The sequence below is a fragment of the Silene latifolia genome, chromosome 7 (genome assembly GCF_048544455.1).
Source record: "Silene latifolia isolate original U9 population chromosome 7, ASM4854445v1, whole genome shotgun sequence".
NCBI classification, from domain to species: domain Eukaryota; kingdom Viridiplantae; phylum Streptophyta; class Magnoliopsida; order Caryophyllales; family Caryophyllaceae; genus Silene; species Silene latifolia.
The window spans coordinates 116,922,409-116,939,734 of record NC_133532.1 but is presented as its reverse complement, the minus strand read 5'-3'; the positions used below and the strand labels follow the sequence as shown (position 1 = coordinate 116,939,734).

The following is a 17,326-nucleotide window of genomic DNA, read 5'->3' as shown; positions in this document are numbered from 1 at the left end:
AAAACATCATGCTTACAAATGAAGAGAGCCAAGCCTTATATAGGCCGAATGATGCTTGGGCTCCAAGGCAAGCTTTCAATGTTTGCATGAGTTCTAGGTGCCTAGTTATTAGTTTTGACTAGTGTAGAAAAACTAGGAAAGACTTTAGAAGAAAACTAGAAAAGACTAGGAAGAAAACTAGGCGATTAAGAAAACTAGGTGGTATAAAAAACTAGGTAGTTCCATGCACTTGGCCTTGGTCTTTCTCGAGGTTCTTCATCCCTTTCTTCACGGTTTGCACGGCCCCCAAGCCTTATTCGGACTGTTTTTGTTTTATTTTTCGCGTCCCTTGATACGGTAATTTTCTCGTAGAATTTTCGTTAAAGTTCTCGTACCGTGTTCACATCACCAATACCACTCAAGTATAGTTCCTGATTCTAAACCCATACCCATGCGCAGAGCTGGCAAGTCTGACCCGACCCGAGTGACCCGACCCGAACCCGAGCAAACCCGACCCGACCCGAACCCGAAAATACTGTGACCCGAAACCGACCCGACCCGACCCGATGATGACCCGTAACCCGACACGACCCGATTATCGGTGGCCGAACCCGACCCGGACCGACCGATATTGACCCGGCCCGAATCTTGGCCCGATTAAATTGATGACCCGATAATTATTAAGCTTAATTTTGATCAAAATGAAAGTAATTTTGTGTTTAGATTGATATGTTTGACTTAGTAATGAATTAATTAAACCAAATAATAGGTTAAAAACTAAATTTAATGGTAAAAAATTATAGTAATGCGATTAACTTACCGAACCCGATAATGACCCGACCCAAACCCGGCAGGCCACATCATTTGACCCGAAATGACCCGACCCGATAACGACCCGAACTCAACCCGACTCGACCCGAAAGGGTATGCTGACCCGATATGACCCGAACCCGATATGACTCGACCCGACGTGACCCGACCCAAACCCGACCCGACTGACCCGATTGCCAACTCTACCCATGCGCGAAATATACGCCCCTTAAAGGTATTATTAGAAGTTACTCCCTGCATTCCAATCATTTGTTTACCTATTTTATTTTGGATGTTGAATTGTTTACCTTTCTATTTTAGAAATGTCTATGATGAACAAGTTGTTCATCCACACTCAATTTGGCTCACTTACCTAATTTATTTCACCTATAAACATTTTCACAAATTCTCATTATAGACGAGAGATATCCGTTTATAGTTATAGACGGGTCAAATATCCACCCACTTAATTTAAGCATAAGGCAGACAACAAGTTACGTGATGGGTAACCAAAATATATCATCACTTTAAGCGTATTTGACTTTTTTTTTCACTTTTTAAGCGGATATATCCGTCTATAGTGAGACTAATTGAAACATTTTATATTATGAACTTGTATTATATACACCTTAGATTCTAAAGCTTGTTTCATTCAATCATTTCGCTTATAAAAACAATACTACAATGCAACCCTGCATCACATGGACATTAGATCTAATTTTATAAACTCAAATTTTGTTTGGGATCGAGTTATGGATTATATTGTGGATCGGTATGAATTTGGAAATAATATACCAGATCGAGTGTGGATTTTAAAGTTTTGATATGAACCCACGATCCATTAAATAAGTGGATTGGGTTTTAATCTCGCAAAATCCGATCCAACCGATTCATGACATCCTAATTCCTAAATCATGTCGGGCATATCAAGTAAGCTAGGTTTTGTCAAGCTAAAATATCATCGTTTGTTAGTTTGGTTCAATCCACACTTGAAGAATGAAAAAATAGATCAGCCATTAATACTTTAATTTCTAATCTCTTTCTACCGAAAATGCACGAATCTGCAAAAAAAAATGTGACATTGCTTTCTGACTTCATATAAATATACAAACACAAGCTGATGAAAAGGAATATATCATCAATAAATTCTACAAAATGTTAGATACCAAATTAGAAATTATCGACTAAAATTCACGAAATCACGAGTGTAGCTAGCTAATCTTCGTCGTCTGAGATTTCTTCTTCTTCAGAAGTAGAATATTCATCACTACTACTGTCATCATCACCAAGAATATTGATGTCAACCCTGTTGACATGTACAACTTCATCAGATGCTCTTGCGGGAGGACGTTGTTGTTGTTGCTGGTGTACATTGAATGGAGCTGATTCCATTGGAGGCAATGTGATGGGATCCCCCGGCTTCCATCCACGAGGCGGCAAAGGTAAATCTCTGGGTAACTCCACCGGCATACCTGGTTGCCAACCAGCTGGAACAGAAACTGGGAAATTTGGGGGGAGAGACATTGGAACAGGCTCGGGTATAGTAGGGATCTCCACCGACATTTTAGGTAGGCCCACATCGAGATTGGCGAAAGTGTACAGCTGGGAGGCCCGCATTTGATCCTCTTGTGGAGCCGGAGGAACAACGCCTCGAAGTGGTCCCCCAACACCAAACTCGGGTGGTGCGAAGGTTGTATAACTGATCTTCTGAGCATACTGGATGATATCTGACAATTTTAACTGAGAGGTAACCGTTGTGGTAGCCGAGTTATCAATATCTTCTAGTTTTGATCGCTTAGGGCGGCGATAATCAGCATAGTCGTCTAAAAGGACGTCGAGAAGTCGCTCAGCCGCATTCATTTTCTTAGTAAAGGTAAGAACCGGCGCACACTTGATTTCACTTTCACGGTGAGGCACCATTTGTAACATTTTGAATATTCTCCAAAGAAACCTGAAATATATACAAGTATAACGGTATGAGACAATTTTACACGTGAAAGAATCAACATCGACTACTACCACGAGATTCCTTCAATGACTTACTGGTAGACGAATGATTGGGACAAAGGAAGTATATTATACACACTAAGAATTATCAAGTATAATTAACTTAATAGCATGAATTTAACAAAGTATGATCTTTATTTAATACTTACTTGTTGACGTTATAGCTTTAGTTCTTCAGTGATCTCCCTCGCAAATTTGCAATCAGTAGAGAAACTTGGTTGTACTCTTTGAAAAGTTGGGCGAAATCAAATAAAGCTTGTCAAAAAAACCCAATTTCTTCTTGTTTATATAATGGATATGGATATTTAATTTAGGAAATCTGATCCACTTTTCTATTAGAATTAGGAAATATTTTTTTACCGGAATTAGGAAATACTTAATTATTTATAATTATTCGGTTAAAATTAGGAAATCTTTTTTTTTTTTTTGGTCTAAATCATCCGGTAATCCGAGCCACATTGGACCGACTAATCCGGATTTCGGGGCGTGTCCAAGGATTACGGTATTTAAACCCCTCTCAATCGTAGTTGTGGGGGATCGATCCGCAGATCTCCCTACCAAGCGCAGCCCCATGCTACTACTGCGCCAATTATCATTAGGTAATTAAGACAATCAACGACCCGTGCTAATTCTCATTTCTCTACCCTAGACGGAGATGCTAGTCCTAATTGTGCATGTGCATCAAAATTGTCTTTATAACTCCCTTTAAACCAAACGACATTCAAAAGATTTCCATCGGACAGACAAGCATAGCAACAACACCATAGTCGCGGTGGTTTAGCCAGAATTAACAGAGCCATTACAAAAACAACATTATCTGTTAATAGTATATATACATAAGAACATCAACATTGCAGCAACACCATAGTTAACTAAAAGACTTTTTCTGTCTACCAGAAACCTTGACATCTTCCAACTGTTTTACCACTTCTCTCATGCTTGGTCTTTTGCTCGGTTCCCTTTCCGTGCATTTCAATGCTATCGACAACATGTCATATACTTCGTCCATGACGTTAGAATCTATGAATTCTTCTTGAAGAGTCTGGTCTATCACCTTATCAATCTGTTGAGAACTATCCCACATCGAATTGACCCATTTCACCAAATCCATTCCGTCAGGGAATGATGCATCCACTGGCTTCTTCCTTGTTAATAATTCGAGCAATACTACTCCATAGCTATACACATCTGATTCTTTACTTCTTGTCGTAGCAAATGCATTCTCTGTACAATGATTTCAAAATTAGGATCATAGCGGAAAATTCAAATACAACAACATCAGAGCCTTAATCCCAAAATGATTTGGGGTCAGCTGGCATGAATCATCCTTTAGAATCGTCCATGGGTGAACGCACACCTCACTGGAAAATTCAAATGACTTAATTTAAAATAAGAGGCCAAAATACAAAAGACCGACATGACAGAAGTCAGCACCTGGTGCAATGTACCCTGTAGTTCCAGTGACTACAGATGACTGAGTAGATGAACTTGATTGGTCCAAAAGCTTGGCAATGCCGAAGTCAGAAATATGAGGCTCCATATCAGAGTCTAATAGTATGTTCTCCGGTTTGATATCACGGTGCACTATAGCAGGACGACAATCAAAGTGGAGGTACGCTAATCCATGAGCTGTTCCAAGTGCTATCTTATACCGTACATCCCAAGGCAACACCACATTAGGACGTGTTCCGTGAAGAATATCATAGAGGCTTCCATTTTCCATGTATTCGTACAATATTATGCCGTAATCTTTCCTAAACCAAAAATCGCACAGCTTAACCAAATTCCGGTGCCTAACCTTCCCCAAGGTCTCAATTTCTCTAACCATACTCCCATTTCCAATTCTTTGATCTCCAAGTGAAAGCTTTTTGACAGCGTAGGTTTCGTCTGGGCCCAAACTGGCCTTGTAGACGATTCCATGTGCCCCTCTCCCAATCATGTAATCTTCACAGAGATTCTCAGTGGCTTGCAGTATTTTGTTCAAAAAGAATGAAGAACCCTGCTGGACTGAAATTTCAGCATCGTCTTTTCGCCTTCTTTTGCGTCTCAGAAAGACGTAACAAACACACAGAATAATAAATACAACAGAAAATGTTGCTCCAAGAGCTATAATGGCCACATGGATACCATCAAGGCGCCTATTATGATTTCCCCCTTGACCATCACATGGTCGGATATATGTGCTTGCTTTTGCGCAGAGCTCAGAGTTCCCCAAGAAGGAAGATGGCGATGAGCCCAATAGACCCAACAATGTCGGAGGTATTGGACCGGAGAAATGATTATAGGAAACATTTATCTCAATTAAAGAGGGGAGATTACCAAGAGACGTCAAGGATCCTGACAAATTATTTTGTGATACATCTAGGCGTTGTAGATTAACCAAACTACCCAAAGAAGACGGCAATTCACCTGTTAGACCATTGCTACTGAGATTTAAGGCATATCTTAAAGTTGTCAATGTACCAATCGAAGAAGGGATTGCTCCTCCAAACGAATTCCCGCCAAGTTGAAGTTCGGTCAGCGTCTGTAATTCTGATAGAAAGAGGGGAATTCCTCCACTAAGTTTGTTCTCTCTTAAGTTCAAGACGGATAAGGTCGTCCAAGCACTTAGACTTTCTGGGAGTGACCCATTCAGCAAATTGAAAGATGCGTCAAATTGAAGCAACTTGCTACAGTTCCCGAGTTGATATGGTAACGATCCTGTCAGACGATTGTGAGATAGATTCACAGCTTGAAGATTAGTCATATTCCCGAACTCTGGTGGTAACACGCCTTTAAGCTTATTCCTCGACAGATTGATTGAAGAGAGTTCCCGACATTTCCCAAGGCTTTGCGGCAAAATCCCTTCAATGTTATTGCCACTAACATCCATAAATGATAGATTGTGATTTTCAGCAAACTCCGGAATTACTCCCGTGAGTTTGTTTTGTTCAAGCCTTAACCTTGTCAAACTAGAGCAACTCCCAATACCAGGTGGAATGCTACCCGTAAGCATGTTTTCACCCAGATTGAGCACTTCCAGTTGTTTTCCGAAACAAAGGTGGGGCGGGATTTCACCAGTGAACCTATTGTTTGTAAACTCAACCTGCAGCAAGCTACTGTTTATCCCTAAACCTCGAGGAATGATTCCAGAAAAGTTGTTCTCGAATAAGGAAATGTTCTTGAGGTTTTTCAACTCGGTTATTTCCCAAGGCAACTCTCCTGTTAGATTGTTACCATATATAATAACATACTCTAGGGTCTGAATTTTCCAAAAACTAAGCGGAACTTCCCCTGACAGACGATTATTAAACAGCTCAAGATAGCTTAATTTCCTTAAGTTCCCCAGTTCACTTGGAATTTCACCCTCTAATTTGTTTTCTTTCAGCTGTAAATCGGTCAATGACTTGCAATTTCCAAGCTCCATCGGTATCTTCCCAGACAGAGAGTTTTCCGAAAGGTAAAGAACTTGTAAATTTGACAGCAAACCAAGTGAAGAAGGTATCACTCCAGTTAACTTGTTATTTCTAACAGCAAATGTGCCTAACTTACTACAGTTGCCAATATCTTCCGGAATAACTCCATGAAACGCGTTATCCGATAAAACTAACTCCTCTAAATTCTCACAATTACCAAAACCTACAGGAATAGTACCTACCAAACAATTTGAACTCACATCAAAATACACCAATTTCTCCAAATTACTCAAATTTTCAGGCAACTTCCCAACAAGTTCATTTTCATTCAAATAAACCTCTTCCAGTGCAGTACAATTACTAATCGACGAAGGTATAAAACCCGATAACAGATTGCCATAAAGATACAGACAGACAAGCTCACTAGCATTCCCTATATTCTCCGGAATCGAACCATTAAGCTTATTACTATTCAAATAAAGATACTGCAACCCTGAAACCCTAAACAAGGATTCTGGAATCTGACCAGTCAGTAAATTACCAAACAAGCTCAAATAAATCAACTTCTGAAGATTCCCAAAACTCTCAGGAATTTCACCAGTCAAAGCATTATCAGCTAAATCCAAATATTCAAGAGAATTACAATTAGAAATCTCAATTGGGATACTACCAGAAATCATGTTATTACTAAAATCAATGGATTTAACATAAAATAAATTCCCAATTTCAGAACCTAAAGAACCAGAAATTCCTAACCCGGAAAAATTAAGTGAAATTACATGATGGGTTTTGTCACAGGACACACCAATCCATGAACAAGGGGTAAAATTGGAAGAAGAACTATTAAATTTTGCAGAATTAGGAACAACCCAGTTGGATATAAGGGATACTACAGCTTGTTCATCAGAATTCAAAGCATATGAATTACTAAACGAAGTTAACAGAGTAAATATGTAGTAATGTAACAGTAAAAATGTAGTTTTACTAGTTAATGACATTATTTTAGTAGTGAAATTAAGAGATTACCAGATTTTGTTCATGGAATGTTTGGAAGAATATTGGATTTATGGAGCAGAAAAGAACAAAGTAATGTGTTTTGAGTCATGTTTTTCAGGTATATGAGAATGTGAGAGAAATTACTGTGGTGTTAAGTAAGGTTAAGGACTGACAGTGTGAATGGAGGAGTTCTGAATTTCTGTATTTCTGAATGCACTTTACAGTTTTACACTGTTTTACTCAGTAGTGTGGTGAAGGTTACAGTTGCACATGCAAATGTACAATTAATGAATCAATAAGTCGTCTTCTAACGGGTTTGAAATAAGACGGATTAAATATTATCATTATTTTAATAGAATGTAATTATTTAATGACAAAATATTATAATTAAAATTGTCATTTTTTACCTGGAAAATGACGGTAATATTTTATCGTAAAATGGCTACATTTAATCCGTCTTATTTCAGACAAAAATAGTCTGCCTGAAATAAGAATTTGCGGTGTTTGTTGTGCTAAAATCAGATATGGTCCCAACATAGTTAATTGTCATAATTTGGTCCCAACATAATTAATTGTCATAATAGTTATTGAGACGGTTTTATTTAAAATAAGAGTTAAGTGTAATTTAAAATCACCGTAAGGCGTAAGTTTACAACATGTTCATTATAGCCAGTAGCGAAGTCACATTGAAGGCACTTGGATATTGTAATTTTGGTGTTACTTTCTGAAAAGATAACCGAGATTTAGTTTAGTACAATCAATTGTTTTCATTTTCACTATTTTTGACCTCATTGAATTTTTGTACTAGTTATGTCACATGTCTTAACAATAAAACGGTTTCAATTTAAGAGGATAAGGCGTTTTGTCACATGTACTAGTTATGTCACATGTCTTGACCTCATTGAATTTTTATAATGAGACACGTAAATGGGATAGAGAATCTGAAGAGCACATTTTTGTAATCACTATGTAATGTAATATTAATCACATGAAAATGATTGGTAACTAAGTGTAAAGTGGAGTCATGGAAAGTCTACGATGTGTCAACAATTAAATGCCCATGCGGCCATGCCCCATGATCATACATTAGTACTACTATAAGGTGTGAACAAGTATGAACGATTGAATATAAGAGAGCACCTACTTTTGTGCATTTCAAGTATTTGTTCCTTTTTGTATCTCAGTAAGGATACTTTTGTAGTGTTTTTGACGTATTGTCTTTTAGTGATAGATTACCAAATTAGTGATACAAGCCGAGTATTAACACACTCCCTGCTGTCAAAAAAAAAAAAAAAAAAACACTCCCACTTTAAGCATTCTATTCAATCACTTCAACTTGGTAGGCTCCTAGTCGGTGTCTAATCGTAATCCACTACTCCATTGTAGACCTGGCAAAACGGGTCAACGGGTCGGGTTCGGGTCGGGTCAATTCGGGTCTCTCGTTGAGTTCGGGTTAATTCGGGTCGGTACGTGTCTTTTCGGGTTTCGGGTCTATTTCGGGTTTGTTGTTGGGTCTGCTTCGGGTCAAGCGGGTCGGGTTGTTTCGGATCGGGACATTTTCGGGTCAATGAATAATAGAGAAATAGCCATTTCAAGTCTTTTCGGTTCAATTAGAGGTATATTTTGTCGGGTCATTTTCGGGTTTGGTGGTTTCGGATCGGGTCATTTTCGGGTCGGGCCAGTACGGGTCAAGAAAGCTCGGGCCATGTTCGGGTCGGGTCGGGTCAATTCGGGTTTTCGGGTCACATTCGGGTGATGTAGTTCGGGTCAATTCGGGTCTCGGGTCAGCTTTTTCGGGTCGGGTTGCTTTTGCCAGGTCTACTCCATTGTGCCCTCTTTTACATTTTACAGTTAGTCTGGCTGAAGACGGGTCGGAGCAAGTGACGGGTAATGTCACTCACAAAACGGATAGGGGGGACAAGGTGGGGGCACCCCCATGTGCTTCCCTCTCTCCTCTATTTGGGTCATTTGTGAGAGGAAATGGTATCCGTCACTCCAAAGTGACGGATACGTGCCGTCTTCAATGAGATTTTGTGTACATTTTATTCTAAATAATCCGTTTAAAAGTTAAAACAGTTTACGTATTATTTTATACTTAGATAGATGTGATAAGTTTAGTTTTAATTTGACCTGTTTTATATTTAAAACGGGTATATTATCACTGTGAGAGTTTATACATTTTATAGTATGTGGGTTATTAGTGTCGGTTAGTAGCGTCGGTTTTAACTCAAGTTCAGGCATGTATGGTCGGACATAAGTTAGGCTTTCTCGGGCTATCCTTTGTTATTTGGTCTTAGTTTGGTTCAACTCAACTTACTCCCAACTTAAGGGATGTATGGTCGGACATAAGTTAGGTTTTCTCATCTTTTGAAATTCAAAGTAACATTTGTGTACCATGTATATACTGAGTGTTAAATTTACCTTATTTGAGTTGTTATAAAGTTAATTCATAATTCAGATCATTAAATAGAGTAGTCAATACTTGCTCACGGATACTCTCGAGTTAGATTAGGCTAGTACAAATATGATTCTACCAAAGATCTCCAAGTCAGGGAAATCGGGGGTGTTTTGTTGGCTACATTGGAATGCAGTGAATGAATTTGAATTTATTCTATTGTTTAGTTGGGGTGATTTGAAATGGAGTTTGATTCCAAAGGAGGAAGATCGGTATGAAATTCCAAAGGGTTGAGGTAAAGTTAGAATCTACTTTAATTTAACTAGCCTTTAATCAAAACTCCACTCCATTTTATTCCATTCCGCCTCGTTGAACCAAACAACCACACTGGATGATGTCTTTGGTTCAACGAGTGCTTAATTATTCTCACTCTCTCCCCTGAAGGGTCTTCTAAACATCATTTTTTAGCAAATCACAAACAATATTAGTCATGATACAAGAATTACTATCCATAATAACAAATGTTCGAGTCTTCTGAACATCATTTTTAGCAAACCACAAACAATATTAGTCACGATACAAGAATTACTATCCAGAATAACAAATGTTCAAAACTGCTCATACCTGACTGGGAAGAAAAGGAACAAAATGTAAAATAACATAATGTCAAAGAGACATGCTACATTCATAGTTTTATAATTTATATTACCTGGATCAAAAAAACCAAAGGAAAAAACAATCCACAAAATCTTGGAAGGAAAAAACAAGATCAATCTTTAATACATTAATTTCTAATCTATTTCTACCTCAAGATACATTAAAATTTCTAATCTCTTCCGAAAATGCACGAATCTGCAAGAAAAATGTGACATTGCTTCGTGACTTCATATAAATATACTACCACAAACTGAAATGGAATATATCATCTAGATACCAAATTACCGACTAAAATTCATGAAATCGTGATGTACCTAATCCTCGTCGTCTGACATTTCTTCGGAAGAACTAGAATATTCATCACTACTGTCATCACCAAGAATATTGATGTCAATAGGGTTGACATGTACAACTTCAGATGCTCTTGAAGGAGGAGGAGCAGGAGCAGCAGGACGTTGTTGCTGGTGTACACTGTTAGGAGATAACAATGGAGCTGATTCCATTGGAGGCAATGGGATGGGATCCCCAGGCTTCCATCCAGGAGGCGGCAAGGGTAGATCTCTGGGTAGCTCCACCGGCATACCTGGTTGCCAACCAGCTGGAACAGAAAGCGGGAAATTTGGGGGGAGACCCATTGGATTAGGCTCGGGTATAGTAGGGATCTCCATGAGGGGTTCGATAGCTCGTTCCTTGTCCTCAGCCATTTTAGGTAGCCCCACATCGAGATCGGCAAAAGTGTAGAGCTGGGAGGCCCGCATTTGATCCTCTTGTGGAGCCGGAGGAAGAGCGCCTCGAAGTGGTCCCCCAGCACCAAACTCGGGTGGTGCGAATGTTGTATAACTGATCTTATGAGCATACGAGATGACATCTGACAACTTCAACTGAGTCGCAACAGTTGTGCTAGACGAGTCATCATCAGTATCTTCTGATTTTGATCGTTTGGGGCGGCGATAATCAGCGTAGTCATCCACAAGAATGTCGAGAACTCGCTCAGCCTCATGGAGTTTCTTGGTAAAAGAAAGAATAGAAGCATCTTTAATTTCAATTTCACGGTTTAGCTTTTGTTTGGTATCTTCAAGATCAATAATTTCTTGAAGTTCTGAAACTGCTTCAAATAGCTGAGTTTGAAGAGAGGTGAAAAGGGAGATTATTTCCTTGGTGTTGGAAACCGAGGAATCAAGTGTAGGTAAACTCGTGGATTGGATTTGGGAAGAAAGGAAAGTTGGAAGTGAGCCACGAAAGGCACTAAGCCATGAAGCACGATTGGGTGAGACATCAAAGAGTTTAGTGGCTAAAGAGCCCATCTGAAGTAAAAGAGTTTGAGCTCTTGGAAGAGGAGGGAGAAGGGAAAGAAGAGTGGGCGACGTTATTTTTGGAGTTAACAAGGTTATCTGTTGTTGATGGTTAGGCTGGTTAGGCTGGTGAGATGGCTGAGAGGTGGGCTTGGATGCAGCAGGACTAGGACTTTGAAGAGCTGGTGAATTAGGGTTTGACAGGCCAAGCCTGGCTGGCGATGGCACAATTTGGTGAGGCACATTTTGGAACATTTTGAATATTCAGTGCAGCAAGATGAAGAAACCTGAAATGAGAAAACATACATGACAGTATGAGACAATCTTACATGTGAAAGATAACAATTACCCGTATTATTAAATGAGGAAACATAAGGATTGCAGTTAGTCTCGCATAGATTCACTGCAGAAAAATCTGGTCCAATAGCTACAGAGATCTCAAAGATCCAGATTAGCAAGGTTTTTACACAAAGAAACCAGCTTACACAGCAACATAAATCAATCGCCAACTTTTAACAAGTCCTGAATGGCCAAGAGATAGAAATGTGAAAAATGAAGCGAAAGTAACTTTAATTATGTTAAAACTAGGGTCATTGCTGCTGTTACAACTTAAAATCCCACAAAAATCAGAGACTTAAACTGAAAGAGTATCTAAACGAGCCAGTTCACGGGAATATCAGTATTATCCGACATTATACACTCACTTTTGAGTTCCACAAAAACAGTGTATTCACCAAATAACTCCAAGAGACGAAATTTATGAATCGGCACTAAGAGGAAGGCAAACTTAATGAGCTTGAACAACGCAGATCAGACCTAAAACTCCATCATACCGAAGTTCAAACTTCAAACCAATTCAAATTGTCCCAACAGCAGAAGGAACCAAGGAAGAAATACTTTCGATGCAAACCAAACCCAATCTGGGGAATAGTTTGACTGGACACAACCCGAACCCCGAAATGTCCGACCCTAACTGACCCACCCGAGTACCACGAAAAATATTCAAGGTAAATTTTTGGAAAAGTGAAATGGTAATTCTTAAATCAAATCACAACCTAAACGTCCTTCATACAGGATTACAATTTACATGTACACAACTTAAAATTTTGAATATAAAATATCAAAGTGACGGATTAGCCATTTTGATTTTCAGAATCCAAAATATTATGGGTATAGAACTTACGCAATGCAGCAAATAATTATGATATAAAATGTTGGGCTAGCATAAAACTTCTATCGGCTAAATTTATGAGCTGGAGAAAATTCAACTTTGGATCCCTGACATCTGTTATAGGTTAAAGTGCAAAACCACCTTTTCTTAAGCCCCATCCCAAAATGACAGGTTCTATTGATTTACTGTAGGACCAGAAACAGCCAGTATTATCCCATCCTTCCAAATCCTATTCAAATGTCCCAACTCACCCAAGCAATTCAAAAGGTCTCTCCATCTATATTATTCAATGAGTCGATATATTCAAACTGGTTGTAGCAATTAGTTAAACGGAATATTAGTCTGTTAAATGGCTCTGGTCTATCAAAGTATCAAGTGGGACTGTGGGAGTGTGGGACTTCAAATGGGAAATAAATTATTAGCAGTAAATACCACGGGTTTTGCTAGATGGTTAGATTTGTGGGCTGAGGTCGAATAGATGTGGTACTACTAATCAGAAATTCATATTCTTGAATCAATTTTCCAACGAATAAAACAACCCTTTATCCTCCTCTCCCCCTCTGCAAATTTAAATTGAGTACACACTATGCTATTGCATACCTTCAATGGAAGCGGTTGTAGTATGTCTTGGCACTGATCACTGATGTACAATTGGTGTAGAGACCATCGAATCTTTGGTATCCAGCTATCCAGTAGCCGCCAGCCGACACTACTTAAACCACAGTTATAAATATTTCTAACTTCCCTTTCTCCAATATTTTTGTCAGCCTGAGAACTGCATAGAAAAAAAAGAATTATCATCATACAATCATACATTAGCCACGAGCAATGCGCATTGTACATTATACTGAGAGAAATGCTACTTAGTTTCCAACTGTTTTGTATAGACTCCCCCCTGCTATACTGTTGGAGAACTAGGGTAAATTTTTCATAGAAGAGCATACACTGGTTAAAAAACATATAAATTGTTTGCAAAGGCTGTCATGTTCGGGTCCTACGGGTCCCATGTAGAGAGAGCCTGTACAAATAAAGAATCCGGCATACTGCAAATATTTATAATCTTAGAAAGATCAAAGCCTTACACTTCGGTTAGCATGTTAGGTGAAAGGAATTAAGGAAATCAAAAGCTAAACTGTACAATGAACATATGAGTGATAACAGAAACACCAAGAAATCCAGTTAAAGCTCACAACAGCATTTAGGCCTTGCTTGGAATGGGGTAATTGTTAAAAGATAAAAGAAGTAAAAAGTAAAAAAGAAAAAGGAGACAGGAGACAGGAGGGAGAGGGTGGTGGTGAAGGAAGAAGGGTGTGAGAGGGGAACTATTAATCCCGTATGGCTAAAACAGTAAAACATAGCTAGGGTAGATAACTATTATCCTATGTAGAGTCACTAGGGTGGAAAAAGGCGATAATAGGATGGGATCATGATTCGCTTATGGAAGTAAAGCATTATCATAGAAGTAGTAACTATTACACCATTATAATATTGCTTGGAACAGGGGTAATTGTGGAATAGTGGAAGAAAGTGGTGAGAAGTTATGTTGTGGTGCTATCCCCATATGCAGGCATCCCGTTCATTCTATTCTGCAGTCGGGGTTGGCATAGAGAGTGGCAAAGGGGTGATGGAGACCTATTACTCCCATATAGAGTAATGCATTACCCTAAGACAACCTTGATAGAAGTATCAATTAGACGATTACTCCCCCACCATCTACTACCATGTTCCTCCATTGTCTTATTGTGTCGAGCTTCTTTACTCCCGTAACAATGACCTCATCCAAACCAAGTCTTATGAAGTAGTAATACCTTCCCTCCCTCATTTCCACCCTCAACTACTACTACCAGTCTACCACTGTCTCTACTTTCCTATCATTTGGAGCCTTTTAACCCGTTATTGTTATCCAAATCTCAAGCACACCCATCGGAACATCAGATTACACAACACACTCAATAGGCAGAGATGAAACGCTTGACGAATAACTTCTTTTAATGTAACAAATTTGAAGCAAGATTACTACTAATGAAATCAACTGTGTAACTAATCTAACCACAATGATAAGTACTAAGGATATGTAGTAAATAATCAACAATCAAAGCAATTACTTCCACAGTTCCACCTTTAATTTCTTAATTAGAATCACCATTAACACTTGGGTCATTCGGAAACAACCTCTTTATGTTACTAACACAACAAGGGTAAGGCTGTTTACATCCGACCCCCCTTACCCCGCAACTTACGGAAGCATTGAAGCAATGGGGTAATGTTGTTGTAGTCACCATTAACACTTTATACTTTATTTATATTGAATTCAGCAACTAACTCAACCTCAATCAATGAATATCATGAACTACAACTTAATAGCATGAATTTAACAATTGGGTTCCCTAATTTACAATCATGATAACCTTAATTAAAACAAAATTACCACTGTCGAATTTAAAAATTATTCACAATTTCTGGGTTATATCTACTACCAACTTAACAACAATAACTCATACAGTACAGAGATTATACAATTTGGTACCACTCAGTCGAATCATTTGTTTACAACCCTTACCACGAATATAAAGAGTAAATAAATGACTGAGACGGAAAGTGTAAATAATTACTAGGATTGAAAGACAAAATAGGATGAAAAGAACATACCCTTGGTTCTTCAGTCAGTTCAGTGAACCTTCAAAGTTCAACGAAAAATTGCACCCAATCTCGCAAATTCGCAGTCTATAGAAACTTGGTTTGGACTTTGGGCCCTTTTAGAGAGAAGGGGCGAAGGGAATTAATTGAAAAAGAAAAAAAAAAATCCCTATTTAAAACAGTTATATCTCTTTTGTCCCGATTATTTGTTGTCCTAATTTTATTTTTCGGTGTCTCATTCAATTGTTATCATTTACTCCGTATCATTTATATTTTAGGAATATAATTGATGAGCAATTGGAACATTTACACTCAATTTGATACTCTTGTTATTTAATAATTGGTCTCCTCCTCTTTCGTTGATCTTTGTGCCAAAATAAAAGACAACAATTGACCGGAACGGAGGAAATATATCTTAAATTAAAATGTTTTTTTTTAATACAAACTCGTATTTAAGATGGAAGTATTCAAGTAAATCTGTCTAAAGGCTAAGCCTCGTGCCATAAACACACCACATGAATGGTTTTAGGGAGGCTTGACCTGAAACCCTTGAAATTTCACTAAGACTTAACTACTTAATTTAAATGATAAATAAGTTAAATTAGATAAAAGTAACTCGTTAAAAAAAAATAGTATAAAAGTTACGTAAATACTACTTTTTAATATTAAAATTATAAATAAGTTAAATTAAATAAAAGTAGCTCTTTAAAAAAAATAGTGTAAAAGTTACGTAAATACTACTTTTTATAATTAACTAACTTTACTAATTGAAAAGCCCGTGCGATGCACGGGGCTCCTATTAGGGCCATCTTTATAAATATATTTTATAGTTGATAAAAGAAGTTCAATTATGTTTAAACCATTTATAATAAACAAAAGTTCGTGGTTGGTATAGTTGATCAATGAACTATTAGTGTTTTTAGCATAGGAGTTTTGTCATTTAGTAGTTATCATTTTAGTTATAAAACATCAAGTAACATAATAAGAGTATGTAATTAGTTTTTCCATTATTGTTATAGAAATCACATGTTTTAATTAAATACAAAACATTATCTCCATAAATATAGTGCAGCTCACTAAATGAACCGCCCTTAATAACTGAGATAGACCTTTATGAGTTTTGCAAATTATTTTAACCTATAACAACTACGTAAAACTAAATGGTGTTATTGTAATACTCCGTATTTATAAGTCTTGGGGTACTCTATCGAGTAGGCCTTACTCTGTCGAGTAAGGGTAAGTGGCGTTTTAGAAAAGTTTCTGACCTGTTGGGTACTCGATCGAGTAACTAGGGTACTCGATCGAGTAAGGGGGTACTCGATCGAGTGTCCGGTTTTACGGGGAGTTTTCTCGGGTTTTGTTAATTATGCGATTAAGGTATATAAGCTTTGTCGTCATTATTCTAAATCACTTTTGCAAAACCTAAATTACTGTTTAAGAGAGAAAGCAAGCAAGTTCTTCATCCTAATCGCATTATTAGCAATCCCCGGAGTTTGGAAGGTCGGTTCTTAGCGTTGGTTATACCGTTGAGTTCCTTGCGTCAAGGGTAAGAGCTGTGTACCCTTTTTGTTGTATTTCCTTTATTTTGGTTAAACCCTAATTAAGGGATTTGGGGGTTTTTGTATAGTATATGATTCGGTAGCATTTATATGTCGTATGATAGGAGGAGGTTTCATAGAAGAAGCTTTTGACTCGGCGGTAGAGAGACCGTCGATTGTGTGCTTACCGGTAGGATTTCTACTCGGTATTAGTCCCATAATGGGATATTGGTTGATGTGTTGTGTTTGGTTGTTTGATATAGTAATTGTATTGTGATTGTGGTTGTGATCGTTGTCTATGATTCGTGAGACGTGGCCTCGGCTGAGTGGGGTCACTTGCGGGAGTGGCTTCACGCCCTAGTTTCGCCTTCTGTGGAACCCGCCACAGAAGGGATGTGCACATTAATGGACAGGGTTGTCGCTCACTATGTGGAGCGGGGATTTGGTGG

At 38.2% G+C, this 17,326-nt stretch overlaps 3 protein-coding genes across 4 annotated transcripts; all 3 read right to left on the bottom strand.

Moving 5' to 3' along the window:
* Positions 1–1,805: 1,805 nt before the first annotated feature.
* On the bottom strand, positions 1,806–2,983 carry LOC141591272 (mediator of RNA polymerase II transcription subunit 4-like). Its single transcript, XM_074411612.1, has one exon. It carries the CDS (start codon positions 2,716–2,718, stop codon positions 2,005–2,007), a length of 714 nt encoding a protein of 237 aa, XP_074267713.1. The 5' UTR covers positions 2,719–2,983; the 3' UTR covers positions 1,806–2,004.
* A 490-nt stretch (positions 2,984–3,473) lies between these two features.
* On the bottom strand, positions 3,474–7,420 carry LOC141592679 (uncharacterized). Its single transcript, XM_074413439.1, has 2 exons — positions 4,231–7,420; positions 3,474–4,020 (listed from the first exon to the last, which is right to left on the bottom strand). The coding sequence occupies exons 1-2, from the start codon at positions 7,187–7,189 to the stop codon at positions 3,665–3,667; spliced, it is 3,315 nt and encodes a 1,104-aa protein (XP_074269540.1). The 5' UTR covers positions 7,190–7,420; the 3' UTR covers positions 3,474–3,664.
* Positions 7,421–10,255: 2,835 nt separating this feature from the next.
* Positions 10,256–15,490, bottom strand: LOC141592678 (mediator of RNA polymerase II transcription subunit 4). 2 transcript variants are annotated; one of them, XM_074413437.1, is made up of 4 exons: positions 15,352–15,490; positions 13,303–13,477; positions 10,554–11,818; positions 10,256–10,434 (listed from the first exon to the last, which is right to left on the bottom strand). In XM_074413437.1, the coding sequence occupies exon 3, from the start codon at positions 11,784–11,786 to the stop codon at positions 10,554–10,556; it is 1,233 nt and encodes a 410-aa protein (XP_074269538.1). In that variant the 5' UTR covers positions 11,787–11,818; positions 13,303–13,477; positions 15,352–15,490; the 3' UTR covers positions 10,256–10,434. The 2 variants fall into 2 exon arrangements, with proteins under 2 accessions (XP_074269538.1, XP_074269539.1); XM_074413438.1 differs by having other exon boundaries at positions 10,256–11,818; positions 13,303–13,470.
* Between the last annotated feature and the right edge of the window lie 1,836 nt (positions 15,491–17,326).

Excerpts from the sequence above, each read along its gene's own strand:
- LOC141592678 (XM_074413437.1), bottom strand. The coding sequence starts at position 11,786 with ATGTTCCAAAATGTGCCTCACCAAATTGTGCCATCGCCAGCCAGGCTT.
- LOC141591272 (XM_074411612.1), bottom strand. The coding sequence starts at position 2,718 with ATGTTACAAATGGTGCCTCACCGTGAAAGTGAAATCAAGTGTGCGCCG.
- LOC141592679 (XM_074413439.1), bottom strand. The coding sequence starts at position 7,189 with ATGTCATTAACTAGTAAAACTACATTTTTACTGTTACATTACTACATA. Across the intron at positions 4,021-4,230 it reads TACAGGGTACATTGCACCAG|AGAATGCATTTGCTACGACA; the intron begins GTGCTGACTTCT and ends ATCATTGTACAG.